Source organism: Thermobia domestica, chromosome 16, assembly GCF_964235325.1.
Source record: "Thermobia domestica chromosome 16, izTheDome1.hap1.1, whole genome shotgun sequence".
Lineage (NCBI taxonomy): Eukaryota > Metazoa > Arthropoda > Insecta > Zygentoma > Lepismatidae > Thermobia > Thermobia domestica.
Window position 1 is genome coordinate 158,732,925 of NC_137469.1, and position 18,152 is coordinate 158,751,076.

Consider the following 18,152-nt stretch of genomic DNA (forward strand, 5'->3'; position numbering starts at 1 on the left):
TTTCTTATTATATAGTTTTCGTTCTTCCTGCCAGGTGAGGTATTGGGGCGAGTGTGAGGGGATGTCGAGGCCGACTCGCCCGGAGCGGGAACTAATTCCCAAGTAAAATCGTGACGTTTAAATCCGTAAAAAAGTATAAAAATAAAAGTTAAAATATTTTCGCGTAACATATATGAGGTCGATGGCTTTCGTATTATATAGTTTTCGTTCTTCCCGCCAGGTGAGGTATTGGGGCGAGTGTGAGGGGATGTGGAGGCCGACTCGCCCGGAGCGAGAACTAATTCCCAAGTAAAATCGTGACGTTTAAATCCGAAAAAAAGTATAAAAATAAAAGTTAAAATATTTTCGCGTAACATATATGAGGTCGATGGCTTTCGTATTATATAGTTTTCGTTCTTCCCGCCAGGTGAGGTATTGGGGCGAGTGTGAGGGGATGTGGAGGCCGACTCGCCCGGAGCGGGAACTAATTCCCAAGTAAAATCGTGACGTTTAAATCCGTAAAAAAGTATAAAAATAAAAGTTAAAATATTTTCGCGTAACATATATGAGGTCGATGGCTTTCGTATTATATAGTCTTCGTTCTTCACGCCAGGTGAGGTATTGGGGCGAGTGTGAGGGGATGTGGAGGCCGACTCGCCCGGAGCGGGTACTAATTCCCAAGTAAAATCGTGACGTTTAAATCCGTAAAAAAGTATAAAAATAAAAGTTAAAATATTTTCGCGTAACATATATGAGGTCGATGGCTTTCGTATTATATAGTTTTCGTTCTTCCCGCCAGGTGAGGTATTGGGGCGAGTGTGAGGGGATGTGGAGGCCAACTCGCCCGGAGCGGGAACTAATTCCCAAGAAAAATCGTGACGTTTAAATCCGTAAAAAAATATAAAAATAAAAGTTAAAATATTTTTGCGTAACATATATGAGGTCGATGGCTTTCGTATTATATAGTTTTCGTTCTTCCCGCCAGGTGAGGTATTGGGGCGAGTGTGAGGGGATGTGGAGGCCGACTCGCCCGGAGCGTTAACTAATTCCCAAGTAAAATCGTGACGTTTAAATCCGTAAAAAAAGTATAAAAATAAAAGTTAAAATATTTTCGCGTAACATATATGAGGTCGATGGCTTTCGTATTATATAGTTTTCGTTCTTGCCGCCAGGTGAGGTATTGGGGCGAGTGTGAGGGGATGTGGAGGCCGACTCGCCCGGAGCGGGAACTAATTCCCAAGTAAAATCGTGACGTTTAAATCCGTAAAAAAGTATAAAAATAAAAGTTAAAATATTTTCGCGTAACATATATGAGGTCGATGGCTTTTGTATTATATAGTTTTCGTTCTTCCCGCCAGGTGAGGTATTGGGGCGAGTGTAAGGGGATGTGGAGGCCGACTCGCCCGGAGCGGGAACTAATTCCCAAGTAAAATCGTGACGTTTAAATCCGTAAAAAAGTATAAAAATAAAAGTTAAAATATTTTCGCGTAACATATATGAGGTCGATGGCTTTCGTATTATATAGTTTTCGTTCTTCCCGCCAAATGAGGTTTTGGGGCGAGTGTGAGGGGATGTGGAGGCCGACTCGCACGGAGCGGGAACTAATTCCCAAGTAAAATCTTGACGTTTAAATCCGTAAAAAAGTATAAAAATAAAAGTTAAAATATTTTCGCGTAACATATATGAGGTCGATGGCTTTCGTATTATATAGTTTTCGTTCTTCCCGCCAGGTGAGGTATTGGGGCGAGTGTCAGGGGATGTGGAGGCCGACTCGCCCGGAGCGGGAACTAATTCCCAAGTAAAATCGTGACGTTTAAATCCGTAAAAAAGTATAAAAATAAAAGTTAAAATATTTTCGCGTAACATATATGAGGTGGTTGGCTTTCGTATTATATAGTTTTCGTTTTTCCCGCCAGGTGAGGTATTGGGCGAGTGTGAGGGGATGTGGAGGCCGACTCGCCCGGAGCGGATCTAATTCCCAAGTAAAATCGTGACGTTTAAATCCGTAAAAAAGTATAAAAATAAAAGTTAAAATATATTCGCGTAACATATATGAGGTGGATGGCTTTCGTATTATATAGTTTTCGTTCTTCCCGCCAGGTGAGGTATTGGGGCGAGTGTGAGGGGATGTGGAGGCCGACTCGCCCGGAGCGGGAACTAATTCCCAAGTAAAATCGTGACGTTTAAATCCGTAAAAAAGTATAAAAATAAAAGTTAAAATATTTTCGCGTAACACATATAAGGTCGATGGCTTTCGTATTATATAGTTTTCGTTCTTCCCGCCAGGTGAGGTATTGGGGCGAGTGTGAGGGGATGTGGAGGCCGACTCGCCCGGAGCGGGAACTAATTCCCAAGTAAAATCGTGACGTTTAAATCCGTAAAAAAGTATAAAAATAAAAGTTAAAATATTTTCGCGTAACATATATGAGGTCGATGGCTTTCGTATTATATAGTTTTCGTTCTTCCCGAAAGGTGAGATATTGGGCCGAGTGCGAGGGGATGTGGAGGCCGACTCGCCCGGAGCGGGTACTAATTCCCAAGTAAAATCGTGACGTTTAAATCCGTAAAAAAGTATAAAAATAAAAGTTAAAATATTTTCGCGTAACATATATGAGGTCGATGGCTTTCGTATTATATAGTTTTCGTTCTTCCCGCCAGGTGAGGTATTGGGGCGAGTGTGAGGGGATGTGGAGACCGACTCGCCCGGAGCGGGAACTAATTCCCAAGTAAAATCGTGACGTTTAAATCCGTAAAATAGTATAAAAATAAAAGTTAAAATATTTTCGCGTAACATATATGAGGACGATGACTTTCGTATTATATAGTTTTCGTTCTTCCCGCCAGGTGAGGTATTGGGGCGAGTGTGAGGGGATGTGGAGGCCGACACGCCCGGAGCGGGAACTAATTCCCAAGTAAAATCGTGACGTTTAAATCCGTAAAAAAGTATAAAAATAAAAGTTAAAATATTTTCGCGTAACATATATGAGGTCGATGGCTTTCTTATTATATAGTTTTCGTTCTTCCCGCCAGGTGAGGTATTGGGGCGAGTGTGAGGGGATGTCGAGGCCGACTCGCCCGGAGCGGAACTAATTCCCAAGTAAAACCGTGACGTTTAAATCCGTAAAAAAGTATAAAAATAAAAGTTAAAATATTTTCGCGTAACATATATGAGGTCGATGGCTTTCGTATTATATAGTTTTCGTTCTTCCCGCCAGGTGAGGTATTGGGGCGAGTGTGAGGGGATGTCCAGGCCGACTCGCGCGGAGCGGGAACTAATTCCCAAGTAAAATCGTGACGTTTAAATCCGTAAAAAAATATAAAAATAAAAGTTAAAATATTTTTGCGTAACATATATGAGGTCGATGGCTTTCGTATTATATAGTTTTCGTTTTTCCCGCCAGGTGAGGTATTGGAGCGAGTGTGAGGGGATGTGGAGGCCGACTCGCCCGGAGCGGGAACTAATTCCCAAGTAAAATCGTGACGTTTAAATCCGTAAAAAAAGTATAAAAATAAAAGTTAAAATATTTTCGCGTAACATATATGAGGTCGATGGCTTTCGTATTATATAGTTTTCGTTCTTCCCGCCAGGTGAGGTATTGGGGCGAGTGTGAGGGGTTGTGGAGGCCGACTAGCCCGGAGCGGGAACTAATTCCCAAGTAAAATCGTGACGTTTAAATCCGTAAAAAAGTATAAAAATAAAAGTTAAAATATTTTCGCGTAACATATATGAGGTCGATGGCTTTCGTATTATATAGTTTTCGTTCTTCCCGCCAGGTGAGGTATTGGGGCGAGTGTGAGGGGATGTGGAGGCCGACTCGCCCGGAGCGGGTACTAATTCCCAAGTAAAATCGTGACCTTTAAATCCGTAAAAAAGTATAAAAATAAAAGTTAAAATATTTTCGCGTAACATATATGAGGTCGATGGCTTTCGTATTATATAGTTTTCGTTCTTCCCGCCAGGTGAGGTATTGGGGCGAGTGTGAGGGGATGTGGAGGCCAACTCGCCCGGAGCGGGAACTAATTCCCAAGTAAAATCGTGACGTTTAAATCCGTAAAAAAGTATAAAAAGAAAAGTTAAAATATTATCGCTTAACATAAATGTGGGACGATGACTTTTGTTTTATAGACCCTTCGTACTTCCCGCCAGGTGAGGTATTGGGGCGAGTGTGACGGGATGTGGAGGCCGACTCGCCCGGAGCGGGAACTAATTCCCAAGTAAAATCGTGACGTTTAAATCCGTAAAAAAGTATAAAAATAAAAGTTAAAATATTTTCGCGTAACATATATGAGGTCGATGGCTTTTGTATTATATAGTTTTCGTTCTTCCCGCCAGGTGAGGTATTGGGGCGAGTGTATGTTGATGTGGAGGCCGACTCGCCCGGAGCGGGAACTAATTCCCAAGTAAAATCGTGACGTTTAAATCCGTAAAAAAGTATAAAAATAAAAGTTAAAATATTTTCGCGTAACATATATGAGGTCGATGGCTTTCGTATTATATAGTTTTCGTTCTTCCCGCCAGGTGAGGTATTGGGGCGAGTGTGAGGGGATGTGGAGGCCGACTCGCCCGGAGCGAGAACTAATTCCCAAGTAAAATCGTGACGTTTAAATCCGTAAAAAAGTATAAAAATAAAAGTTAAAATATTTTCGCGTAACATATATGAGGTGGTTGGCTTTCGTATTATATAGTTTTCGTTTTTCCCGCCAGGTGAGGTATTGGGCGAGTGTGAGGGGATGTGGAGGCCGACTCGCCCGGAGCGGAACTAATTCCCAAGTAAAACCGTGACGTTTAAATCCGTAAAAAAGTATAAAAATAAAAGTTAAAATATTTTCGCGTAACATATATGAGGTCGATGGCTTTCGTATTATATAGTTTTCGTTCTTCCCGCCAGGTGAGGTATTGGGGCGAGTGTGAGGGGATGTGGAGGCCGACTCGCCCGGAGCGGGAACTAATTCCCAAGTAAAATCGTGACGTTTAAATCCGTAAAAAAGTATAAAAATAAAAGTTAAAATATTTTCGCGTAACATATATGAGGTCGATGGCTTTCTTATTATATAGTTTTCGTTCTTCCCGCCAGGTGAGGTATTGGGGCGAGTGTGAAGGGATGTGGAGGCCGACTCGCCCGGAGCGGGAACTAATTCCCAAGTAAAATCGTGACGTTTAAATCCGTAAAAAAGTATAAAAATAAAAGTTAAAATATTTTCGCGTAACTTATATGAGGTCGATGGCTTTCGTATTATATAGTTTTCGTTCTTCCCGCCAGGTGAGGTATTGGGGCGAGTGTGAGGGGATGTGGAGGCCGACTCGCCCGGAGCGGGAACTAATTCCCAAGTAAAATCGTGACGTTTAAATCCGTAAAAAAGTATAAAAATAAAAGTTAAAATATTTTCGCGTAACATATATGAGGTGGTTGGCTTTCGTATTATATAGTTTTCGTTTTTCCCGCCAGGTGAGGTATTGGGCGAGTGTGAGGGGATGTGGAGGCCGACTCGCCCGAAGCGGAACTAATTCCCAAGTAAAATCGTGACGTTTAAATACGTAAAAAAGTATAAAAATAAAAGTTAAAATATTTTCGCGTAACATATATGAGGTCGATGGCTTTCGTATTATATAGTTTTCGTTCTTCCCGCCAGGTGAGGTATTGGGGCGAGTGTGAGGGGATGTGGAGGCCGACTCGCCCGGAGCGGGAACTAATTCCCAAGTAAAATCGTGACGTTTAAATCCGTAAAATAGTATAAAAATAAAAGTTAAAATATTTTCGCGTAACATATATGAGGACGATGACTTTCGTATTATATAGTTTTCGTTCTTCCCGCCAGGTGAGGTATTGGGGCGAGTGTGAGGGGATGTGGAGGCCGACACGCCCGGAGCGGGAACTAATTCCCAAGTAAAATCGTGACGTTTAAATCCGTAAAAAAGTATAAAAATAAAAGTTAAAATATTTTCGCGTAACATATATGAGGTCGATGGCTTTCTTATTATATAGTTTTCGTTCTTCCCGCCAGGTGAGGTATTGGGGCGAGTGTGAGGGGATGTCGAGGCCGACTCGCCCGGAGCGGGAACTAATTCCCAAGTAAAATCGTGACGTTTAAATCCGTAAAAAAGTATAAAAATAAAAGTTAAAATATTTTCGCGTAACATATATGAGGTCGATGGCTTTCGTATTATATAGTTTTCGTTCTTCCCGCCAGGTGAGGTATTGGGGCGAGTGTGAGGGGATGTGGAGGCCGACTCGCGCGGAGCGGGAACTAATTCCCAAGTAAAATCGTGACGTTTAAATCCGTAAAAAAATATAAAAATAAAAGTTAAAATATTTTTGCGTAACATATATGAGGTCGATGGCTTTCGTATTATATAGTTTTCGTTTTTCCCGCCAGGTGAGGTATTGGAGCGAGTGTGAGGGGATGTGGAGGCCGACTCGCCCGGAGCGGGAACTAATTCCCAAGTAAAATCGTGACGTTTAAATCCGTAAAAAAAGTATAAAAATAAAAGTTAAAATATTTTCGCGTAACATATATGAGGTCGATGGCTTTCGTATTATATAGTTTTCGTTCTTCCCGCCAGGTGAGGTATTGGGGCGAGTGTGAGGGGATGTGGAGGCCGACTAGCCCGGAGCGGGAACTAATTCCCAAGTAAAATCGTGACGTTTAAATCCGTAAAAAGGTATAAAAATAAAAGTTAAAATATTTTCGCGTAACATATATGAGGTCGATGGCTTTCGTATTATATAGTTTTCGTTCTTCCCGCCAGGTGAGGTATTGGGGCGAGTGTGAGGGGATGTGGAGGCCGACTCGCCCGGAGCGGGTACTAATTCCCAAGTAAAATCGTGACCTTTAAATCCGTAAAAAAGTATAAAAAGAAAAGTTAAAATATTATCGCTTAACATAAATGTGGGACGATGACTTTTGTTTTATATACCCTTCGTACTTCCCGCCAGGTGAGGTATTGGGGCGAGTGTGACGGGATGTGGAGGCCGACTCGCCCGGAGCGGGAACTAATTCCCAAGTAAAATCGTGACGTTTAAATCCGTAAAAAAGTATAAAAATAAAAGTTAAAATATTTTCGCGTAACATATATGAGGTCGATGGCTTTTGTATTATATAGTTTGCGTTCTTCCCGCCAGGTGAGGTATTGGGGCGAGTGTAAGTTGATGTGGAGGCCGACTCGCCCGGAGCGGGAACTAATTCCCAAGTAAAATCGTGACGTTTAAATCCGTAAAAAAGTATAAAAATAAAAGTTAAAATATTTTCGCGTAACATATATGAGGTCGATGGCTTTCGTATTATATAGTTTTCGTTCTTCCCGCCAGGTGAGGTATTGGGGCGAGTGTGAGGGGATGTGGAGGCCGACTCGCCCGGAGCGAGAACTAATTCCCAAGTAAAATCGTGACGTTTAAATCCGTAAAAAAGTATAAAAATAAAAGTTAAAATATTTTCGCGTAACATATATGAGGTGGTTGGCTTTCGTATTATATAGTTTTCGTTTTTCCCGCCAGGTGAGGTATTGGGCGAGTGTGAGGGGATGTGGAGGCCGACTCGCCCGGAGCGGAACTAATTCCCAAGTAAAACCGTGACGTTTAAATCCGTAAAAAAGTATAAAAATAAAAGTTAAAATATTTTCGCGTAACATATATGAGGTCGATGGCTTTCGTATTATATAGTTTTCGTTCTTCTCGCCAGGTGAGATATTGGGGCGAGTGTGAGGGGATGTGGAGGCCGACTCGCCCGGAGCGGGAACTAATTCCCAAGTAAAATCGTGACGTTTAAATCCGTAAAAAAGTATAAAAATAAAAGTTAAAATATTTTCGCGTAACATATATGAGGTCGATGGCTTTCTTATTATATAGTTTTCGTTCTTCCCGCCAGGTGAGGTATTGGGGCGAGTGTGAGGGGATGTCGAGGCCGACTCGCCCGGAGCGGGGACTAATTCCCAAGTAAAATCGTGACGTTTAAATCCGTAAAAAAGTATAAAAATAAAAGTTAAAATATTTTCGCGTAACATATATGAGGTCGATGGCTTTCGTATTATATAGTTTTCGTTCTTCCCGGCAGGTGAGGTATTGAGGCGAAAGTGAGGGGATGTGGAGGCCGACTCGCCCGGAGCGGGAAGTAATTCCCAAGTAAAATCGTGACGTTTAAATCCGTAAAAAAATATAAAAATAAAAGTTAAAATATTTTTGCGTAACATATATGAGGTCGATGGCTTTCGTATTATATAGTTTTCGTTCTTCCCGCCAGGTGAGGTATTGAGGCGAGTGTGAGGGGATGTGGAGACCGACTCGCCCGGAGTGGGAACTAATTCCCAAGTAAAATCGTGACGTTTAAATCCGTAAAAAAAGTATAAAAATAAAAGTTAAAATATTTTCGCGTAACATATATGAGGTCGATGGCTTTCGTATTATATAGTTTTCGTTCTTCCCGCCAGGTGAGTAATTGGGGCGAGTGTGAGGGGATGTGGAGGCCGACTCGCCCGGAGCGGGAACTAACTCCCAAGTAAAATCGTGACGTTTAAATCCGTAAAAAAGTATGAAAATAAAAGTTAAAATATTTTCGCGTAACATATATGAGGTCGATGGCTTTCGTATTATATAGTTTTCGTTCTTCCCGCCAGGTGAGGTATTGGGGCGAGTGTGAGGGGATGTGGAGGCCGACTCGCCCGGAGCGAGAACTAATTCCCAAGTAAAATCGTGACGTTTAAATCCGTAAAAAAGTATAAAAATAAAAGTTAAAATATTATCGCTTAACATAAATGTGGGACGATGACTTTTGTTTTATATACTCTTTTGTACTTCCCGCCAGGTGAGGTATTGGGGCGAGTGTGAGGGGATGTGGAGGCCGACTCGCCCGGAGCGGGAATTAATTCCCAAGTAAAATCGTGACGTTTAAATCCGTAAAAAAGTATAAAAATAAAAGTTAAAATATTTTCGCGTAACATATATGAGGTCGATGGCTTTTGTATTATATAGTTTTCGTTCTTCCCGCCAGGTGAGGTATTGGGGCGAGTGTAAGGGGATGTGGAGGCCGACTCGCCCGGAGCGGAACTAATTCCCAAGTAAAATCGTGACGTTTAAAGCCGTAAAAAAGTATAAAAATAAAAGTTAAAATATTTTCGCGTAACATATATGAGGTCGATGGCTTTCTTATTATATAGTTTTCGTTCTTCCCGCCAGGTGAGGTATTGGGGCGAGTGTGAGGGGATGTCGAGGCCGACTCGCCCGGAGCGGGAACTAATTCCCAAGTAAAATCGTGACGTTTAAAGCCGTAAAAAAGTATAAAAATAAAAGTTAAAATATTTTCGTGTAACATATATGAGGTCGATGGCTTTCGTATTATATAGTTTTCGTTCTTCCCGCCAAATGAGGTATTGAGGCGAGTGTGAGGGGATGTGGAGGCCAACTCGCCCGGAGCAGGAACTAATTCCCAAGTAAAATCGTGACGTTTAAATCCGTAAAAAAGTATAAAAATAAAAGTAAAAATATTTTCGCGTAACATATATGAGGTCGATGGCTTTCGTATTATATAGTTTTCGTTCTTCCCGCCAGGTGAGGTATTGGGGCGAGTGTTAGGGGATGTGGAGGCCGACTCGCCCGGAGCGGGAACTAATTTCCAAGTAAAATCGTGACGTTTAAATCCGTAAAAAAGTATAAAAATAAAAGTTAAAATATTTTCGCGTAACATATATGAGGTCGATGGCTTTCGTATTATATAGTTTTCGTTCTTCCCGCCAGGTGAGGTATTGGGGCGAGTGCGAGGGGATGTGGAGGCCGACTCGCCCGGAGCGGGAACTAATTCCCAAGTAAAATCGTGACGTTTAAATCCGTAAAAAAATATAAAAATAAAAGTTAAAATATTTTCGCGTAACATATATGAGGTCGATGGCTTTCGTATTATATAGTTTTCGTTCTTCCCGCCAGGTGAGGTATTGGGGCGAGTGTGAGGGGATGTGGAGGCCGACTCGCCCGGAGCGGGAACTAATTCCCAAGTAAAATCGTGACGTTTAAATCCGTAAAAAAAGTATAAAAATAAAAGTTAAAATATTTTCGCGTAACATATATGAGGTCGATGGCTTTCGTATTATATAGTTTTCGTTCTTCCCGCCAGGTGAGGTATTGGGGCGAGTGTGAGGGGATGTGGAGGCCGACTCGCCCGGAGCGGGAACTAATTCCCAAGTAAAATCGTGACGTTTAAATCCGTAAAAAAGTACACTGAGAAAAAAAATTGTAGGTGGCGTACTTAAAAAGATAGGTTACATGCGTAATTCCTGTAGTTTTTGGACTTAACGTACAACAGACGTATAACTGAAAACGCATGTTTTATAATACTTTCTGTATAAGCGTTCCATCTGTACGTACTTTCCGTATGAAACAATGTAGGCGGTCAGGATCTCACATACAAATAGACGTATATAGCATATAGCTGACGAAGGTAACGTAAGTATATGCATGTGATATACGGAAAAGTGTTAGATGTCAGACATCCTGCAACGGCATGATGAAACACCTAAGGGCAGTGACTATGTAGCATACGGATAACGTATGCTCCGTACTGATTTCTATAGTAAGCAAGAGGATACCGTATATTTGTATAATATACCGCTGTCCGGAGAACGGATTTTTCTCTGTGTATAAAAATAAAAGTTAAAATATTTTCGCGTAACATATATGAGGTCGATGGCTTTCGTATTATATAGTTTTCGTTCTTCCCGCCAGGTGAGGTATTGGGGCGAGTGTGAGGGGATGTGGAGGCCGACTCGCCCGGAGCGAGAACTAATTCCCAAGTAAAATCGTGACGTTTAAATCCGTAAAAAAGTATAAAAATAAAAGTTAAAATATTATCGCTTAACATAAATGTGGGACGATGACTTTTGTTTTATATACTCTTCGTACTTCCCGCCAGGTGAGGTATTGGGGCGAGTGTGAGGGGATGTGGAGGCCGACTCGCCCGGAGCGGGAACTAATTCCCAAGTAAAATCGTGACGTTTAAATCCGTAAAAAAGTATAAAAATAAAAGTTAAAATATTTTCGCGTAACATATATGAGGTCGATGGCTTTTGTATTATATAGTTTTCGTTCTTCCCGCCAAATGAGGTAATGGGGCGAGTGTGAGGGGATGTGGAGGCCGACTCGCCCGGAGCGGGAACTAATTCCCAAGTAAAATCTTGACGTTTAAATCCGTAAAAAAGTATAAAAATAAAAGTTAAAATATTTTCGCGTAACATATATGAGGTCGATGGCTTTCGTATTATATAGTTTTCGTTCTTCCCGCCAGGTGAGGTATTGGGGCGAGTGTGAGGGGATGTGGAGGCCGACTCGCCCGGAGCGGGAACTAATTCCCAAGTAAAATCGTGACGTTTAAATCCGTAAAAAAGTATAAAAATAAAAGTTAAAATATTTTCGCGTAACATATATGAGGTGGTTGGCTTTCGTATTATATAGTTTTCGTTTTTCCCGCCAGGTGAGGTATTGGGCGAGTGTGAGGGGATGTGGAGGCCGACTCGCCCGGAGCGGAACTATTATTATTATTATTATTTATTATTACCTATAACAGGGGTTTCCCCCCAATTACAATAGGTGTACAAGTATATGTTTCAAAATATTATTACAAGAGAAAAAAATAGAAAAGAAAAAGAAGACGTCATATATAACAGTATTACAGTATTACAGTATTAACTACAATAATCAAAAAGAATATTGCAAGATGCACAACTATACAAACATTTTTTCTACAATACATACTGCTTTTACAATTTGTAATTACAAATGAGCAACTATAAATTTCATTTCAACATTGCTTCTATAACTAAAGCTTCTTATTTGCACTCCAGCGAATTTTAAATAAATTTACCTAGATATGTGTCGAAAATAAAAATAAAATCTTTATCCAATATTAACAGCAAGTAAAATTTAAACTACTTCTTTAATTTTTGACACATATACTTTAAATGGTAAAGAAAAATCAATATTTGAGTTACGTTGTACCAGTTCATTATGTTTTTTACTAAGCCTTATGACAGGTGAAAATTGGTGAAAATTAGAGCGTGAAATACCATAATAAAAGGGTAACCTAATACGCAATACATCTTTCTTCACATTAAAACAAAGTGAACCCAGAAAGTCGGGATTATTAATAACACCATTAACAATTTTATACAAAAAGATATGTTGACTTATTTCTCTTCTGGTATATAACGAAGTTACACCAAATTCTTCGAGTAAAGATTTATAAGAAATCCTTTCAAAATACGAGGATTTATTGTATTTTTTATAATAAAGAAATCGTAGAAACTTATTTTGTACACGTTCAATTTTCTCTATATTCTTTCTAGTGTAAGGAAACCATATCAAGCTAGCATATTCTAACTTACTTCTTATAAGACTATTAAATAAATTAGTCAAAGCAAATGCATTCTTTATCACCTGAGTATTTCTAAACATAAATCCAAGTAATTTGAAAGCTTCATTACACATTTTGTTAATATGAAATTCAAAGCTTAATTTATCATCCAATGTGACCCCAAGATCTTTTACAACATTACATCTTTTTAAACTTTTTCCAGACAATTGATAATCGTAACATAATGCCTTTCTCTTTCTAGAAAAAGATGTGACACAACATTTATTTGAGTTAAAATATAACTTATTGTCTAAACTCCATTTGTATGCCCTTGATAAATCAGAATTTAACTCATTGCAGTCAGTGAGTGTTTTTATCTCTTTAAATAATTTGACATCATCAGCAAATAACAAACACCTGGAGTATTTGAAGATATCTGGTAAGTCATTAATGAACAATAAAAAGAATAAAGGTCCCAAATTGGAACCTTGTGGTACCCCAGAATTTACCTTATATATGTAAGAATTTGTATGTCTATATGTTACGAATTGTTGTCGATCACTCAGATAAGAAGAAATCAGTTTTAAAAAATTATCACAAAAACCAAATTTAGACAATTTATTTAGAAGAATATCATGATCCAGAGTATCAAAAGCTTTTGAAAAATCCAAATAAACTGTGTCAACCATGTTTCCATTATTAAAGGAATTAAATATATATTGAACAAAGTTAACCAAATTTGTTACAGTAGATTTTCCTTGACAAAAACCATGTTGATTATTAGATATATACGGTTTAACATGATTATATATTCTTCTGTATAATATATTTTCAAGTATTTTTGATGGGGCTGAAATAACCGAAATGGGTCTGTAATTTCCTATCTCTAAAGGATTGCCTGATTTATGGATTGGACAGACTCTTGAATTTTTCCAGAGCTTAGGATATATTTGTGTTTTTAAAATTAAATTATAAATATGACATAACGGAATTTTCAACACTGAACAGCAACCTTTAAAAATGTATGCTGGAATCAAGTCAGGTCCACTAGATTTTGAGGGTTTTAATTTTTTTACAGCTTCATTGTATTCCGAATCAGTAACTGGATATAGAGAAAGACATTGAGAAACTATCGTGTCAACTGAATCAAATTTACTATATGTGCAAGGGGAAGGAGAATACACACTTTTAAAGTAATCTGCAAAGGCATTAGATATCGATTCATTTGACATCAATACTTCATTTTTTATAGTCATACAGCAATTTGACTTTTTTATTTTTTTATTTTTTATAAATGCCCAAAGTGGTTTTGTATCTTTAACAAGAGCAGACTCTATCTGAGAGATATATAATTTATATGATGAATCAATCATACTTTTTAATTTCCTTCTCAATTCAACAAATTTATTATGATAATAAACCGAGTATTTCTGCCGTTTTCTACAAAATTCTTTTTCCTTTATACATTTAATGATTGAGGAAGAAAACCAGGGAGGATAACGATGTCTTGCATTTACCACTTTCTTAGGCACGTTCTTATTAATAATATTGTTAACAATGTCGTAAAATTTGTATAATGCGCTCTCAGGATTGTGACTCATTATTACTACATCCCAATTTTCATCTTTTAAGGAAGTATAAATATTAACAAAGTCAGCTTTGCTATAGTTAAACACTGTCACCTGACTCTGTTTTGCATAAGTTATTTTTCCTGTTACTAATATTTGCATTAGCAAAGATGGATGATGATCATCCTCTTTTAATAGTGCACAAGCATTTTTAGCAATACTACAATTTGTACTTTGATTAACAGAAACCAGGTCCAATGTTCTTCCATTTTTATTTTTAATATCATTTACCAATTTTAGATCGCAAAGAGATAAAAAATTCGCAAGAGCAATACAAATGTTACCATTGTGTAGTAGGTCTGTATTATTATCTTTAACTTCAGGTATATTAAAGTCACCAGCAATCACTACCTGATACTGGTTAGAAATAATAATATTTTCCATTAATCGGTAATATTCAACATACTTATCTAATTTAGACTTTGGTGGAAAATAGACCGTTGAAATAACAAAAGTATTTATCCCAAACTGTAACTTAATACACACAGTTTCGACACCATTAATACTAATTTCTATATTTTCAGTTTGGTATTTATTCAAGGCAGCGACAAGAACACCCCCTCCTCCTTTAGGTACTCTATCATTACGAAACACGTTATATCGATCGTCAATAAATTCATTGTTAAAAATATTATCATCTAACCACGTTTCTGTTAATATTATTACATCGTAATTTTCTGCAGATATACTAAGCAAGAGATCATACAATTTAGTATTAATACCCCTCACATTTTGATAATAAATATTTATCTCATTTAAAGCCATTATGTTGAAAATAGTAATGTATTACAAAGCTTGTACATCATCCAATGTTCTAAGAATTAGAACGTTTCTATCATCTTGACTTTTTTTTAATTTGATATTTCCCGTCTGATCAACCCATAAATATGCGTAATGTTTCTCATTTTTCTTTTTCTTTGCCTGACCAAAAATACGCTTTCTATAGGAAGTAAGAGATTGATTTACATATATAGTTTCACTCATAGTATAACCCAAATGTGTTGTGTTCAGATTTCTTTTCACTTTTCTCCTCTGTAAAAACTTTTCCTTATCCGAACGTCGCACAAACTTAACTACGATTCCACTAAATTTTTGATGAGGTAATTTTTTCATTCTATGACATGCATCTACCATATCTTCACTAACATTAACATCTAAAGCACGCCCTACATTTTTCACTACATCAAGGGTATTTTCATTTGTACTCTCCGGCACACCAAATATTTCTAGTGTATTGCGCCTTCCGTATTGATCTAAAGCATCTAGATCCATTTTAACCTCTTGAAGTTCTTTTTTTAGGTTTATATTCTCCTGATTTAAACGCTCAATTTCAGCTAGGCATTCACTGATTTTTTCATCCTCTTTTTTTATATGTTCCAAACTTTCATCCAGTTTTTCGTGAACCAGGTCGAGAGATTTTCCCAGCTCACGTTCAGTCTCAGTATGCGATTTACTTAATTTTGCAATTTCTTCTTTTAGTTCTTAGTCAGATTTAATACGTCTGCAAGAGTTGGCGATTCTGACCGAACAGTTGACTCCAATTGCATGCTGCTTCTACGAGATTTTTTACACTTATTGCAACGCCAAGACTCTCCGATAGATTTTAGATATTCAAGATCAGTTTCAACTAACTGAGCACACTTTAAATGACATAATTTTGCACAGTCACAGCATTGTGCCTTAATTTCCTGCCGCGATACAGGTTTATCGCAGTCCAAGCACAGACTCATTTTAATACTTCGATATCTCGAATGATCGGTAGTTCGCTCCTACAGGTTTTGAGTGTGTATCTAGCAACACTGTTTGTTTACCTTTCAAAACGATATATTTGATGCCACTAACATTTATGTTTTGAGCACGTATGCACACAGTAACGCAAAAGAAATAAGTTCAAATTAGTGTACTGTACTCACCATTATATAAACAAAGTAACTTGTAGCACAAATTACAAAACAAAATGTAAAAATTATCCAAAATACGGAGCACAACACAACCGTCACTCTGACATTTCTTCTTCTTCTTCTTCTTCTTCTCCCAACTAATTCCCAAGTAAAATCGTGACGTTTAAATCCGTAAAAAAGTATAAAAATAAAAGTTAAAATATTTTCGCGTAACATATATGAGGTCGATGGCTTTCGTATTATATAGTTTTCGTTCTTCCCGCCAGGTGAGGTATTGGGGCGAGTGTGAGGGGATGTGGAGGCCGACTCGCCCGGAGCGGGAACTAATTCCCAAGTAAAATCGTGACGTTTAAATCCGTAAAATAGTATAAAAATAAAAGTTAAAATATTTTCGCGTAACATATATGAGGTCGATGGCTTTCGTATTATATAGTTTTCGTTCTTCCCGCCAGGTGAGGTATTGGGGCGAGTGTGAGGGGATGTGGAGGCCGACACGCCCGGAGCGGGAACTAATTCCCAAGTAAAATCGTGACGTTTAAATCCGTAAAAAAGTATAAAAATAAAAGTTAAAATATTTTCGCGTAACATATATGAGGTCGATGGCTTTCTTATTATATAGTTTTCGTTCTTCCCGCCAGGTGAGGTATTGGGGGGAGTGTGAGGGGATGTCGAGGCCGACTCGCCCGGAGCGGGAACTAATTCCCAAGTAAAATCGTCACGTTTAAATCCGTAAAAAGTATAAAAATAAAAATTAAAATATTTTCGCGAACATGTATGAGGTCGATGGCTTTCGTATTATATAGTTTTCGTTCTTCCTGCCAGATGAGGTATTGGGGCGAGTGTGAGGGGATGTGGAGGCCGACTCGCCCGGAGCAGGAACTAATTCCCAAGTAAAATCGTGACGTTTAAATCCGTAAAAAAATATAAAAATAAAAGTTAAAATATTTTTGCGTAACATATATGAGGTCGATTTCTTTCGTATTATATAGTTTTCGTTCTTCCCGCCAGGTGAGGTATTGGGGCGAGTGTAAGGGGATGTGGAGGCCGACTCGCCCGGAGCGGGAACTAATTCCCAAGTAAAATCGTGACGTTTAAATCCGTAAAAAAGTATAAAAATAAAATTTAAAATATTATCGCTTAACATAAATGTGGGACGATGACTTTTGTTTTATATACTCTTCGTACTTCCCGCCAGGTGAGGTATTGGGGCGAGTGTGAGGGGATGTGGAGGCCGACTCGCCCGGAGCGGGAACTAATTCCCAAGTAAAATCGTGACGTTTAAATCCGTAAAAAAGTATAAAAATAAAAGTTAAAATATTTTCGCGTAACATATATGAGGTCGATGGCTTTTGTATTATATAGTTTTCGTTCTTCCCGCCAGGTGAGGTATTGGGGCGAGTGTAAGGGGATGTGGAGGCCGACTCGCCCGGAGCGGAACTAATTCCCAAGTAAAATCGTGACGTTTAAATCCGTAAAAAAGTATAAAAATAAAAGTTAAAATATTTTCGCGTAACATATATGAGGTCGATGCCTTTCTTATTATATAGTTTTCGTTCTTCCCGCCAGGTGAGGTATTAAGGCGAGTGTGAGGGGATGTCGAGGCCGACTCGCCCGGAGCGGGAACTAATTCCCAAGTAAAATCGTGACGTTTAAATCCGTAAAAAAGTATAAAAATAAAAGTTAAAATATTTTCGCGTAACATATATGAGGTCGATGGCTTTCGTATTATATAGTTTTCGTTCTTCCCGCCAGGTGAGGTATTGGGGCGAGTGTGAGGGGATGTGGAGGCCGACTCGCCCGGAGCAGGAACTAATTGCCAAGTAAAATCGTGACGTTTAAATCCGTAAAAAATATAAAAATAAAAGTTAAAATATTTTTGCGTAACATATATGAGGTCGATGGCTTTCGTATTATATAGTTTTCGTTCTTCCCGCCAGGTGAGGTATTGGGGCGAGTGTGAGGGGATATGGAGGCCGACTCGCCCGGAGCGGGAACTAATTCCCAAGTAAAATCGTGACGTTTAAATCCGTAAAAAAAGTATAAAAATAAAAGTTAAAATATTTTCGCGTAACATATATGAGGTCGATGGCTTTCGTATTATATAGTTTTCGTTCTTCCCGCCCGGTGAGGTATTGGGGCGAGTGTGAGGGGATGTGGAGGCCGACTCGCCCGGAGCGGGAACTAATTCCCAAGTAAAATCGTGACGTTTAAATCCGTAAAAAAGTATAAAAATAAAAGTTAAAATATTTTCGCGTAACATATATGAGGTCGATGGCTTTCGTATTATATAGTCTTCGTTCTTCACGCCAGGTGA

General features: G+C 38.7%; 1 protein-coding gene across 1 annotated transcript; it reads right to left on the reverse strand.

The window, feature by feature from the left end:
• Window positions 1-14,723: 14,723 nt before the first annotated feature.
• Window positions 14,724-15,209, reverse strand: LOC145672670 (uncharacterized). Its single transcript, XM_081741834.1, has one exon. The coding sequence runs from the start codon at window positions 15,207-15,209 to the stop codon at window positions 14,724-14,726; it is 486 nt and encodes a 161-aa protein (XP_081597960.1).
• Between the last annotated feature and the right edge of the window lie 2,943 nt (window positions 15,210-18,152).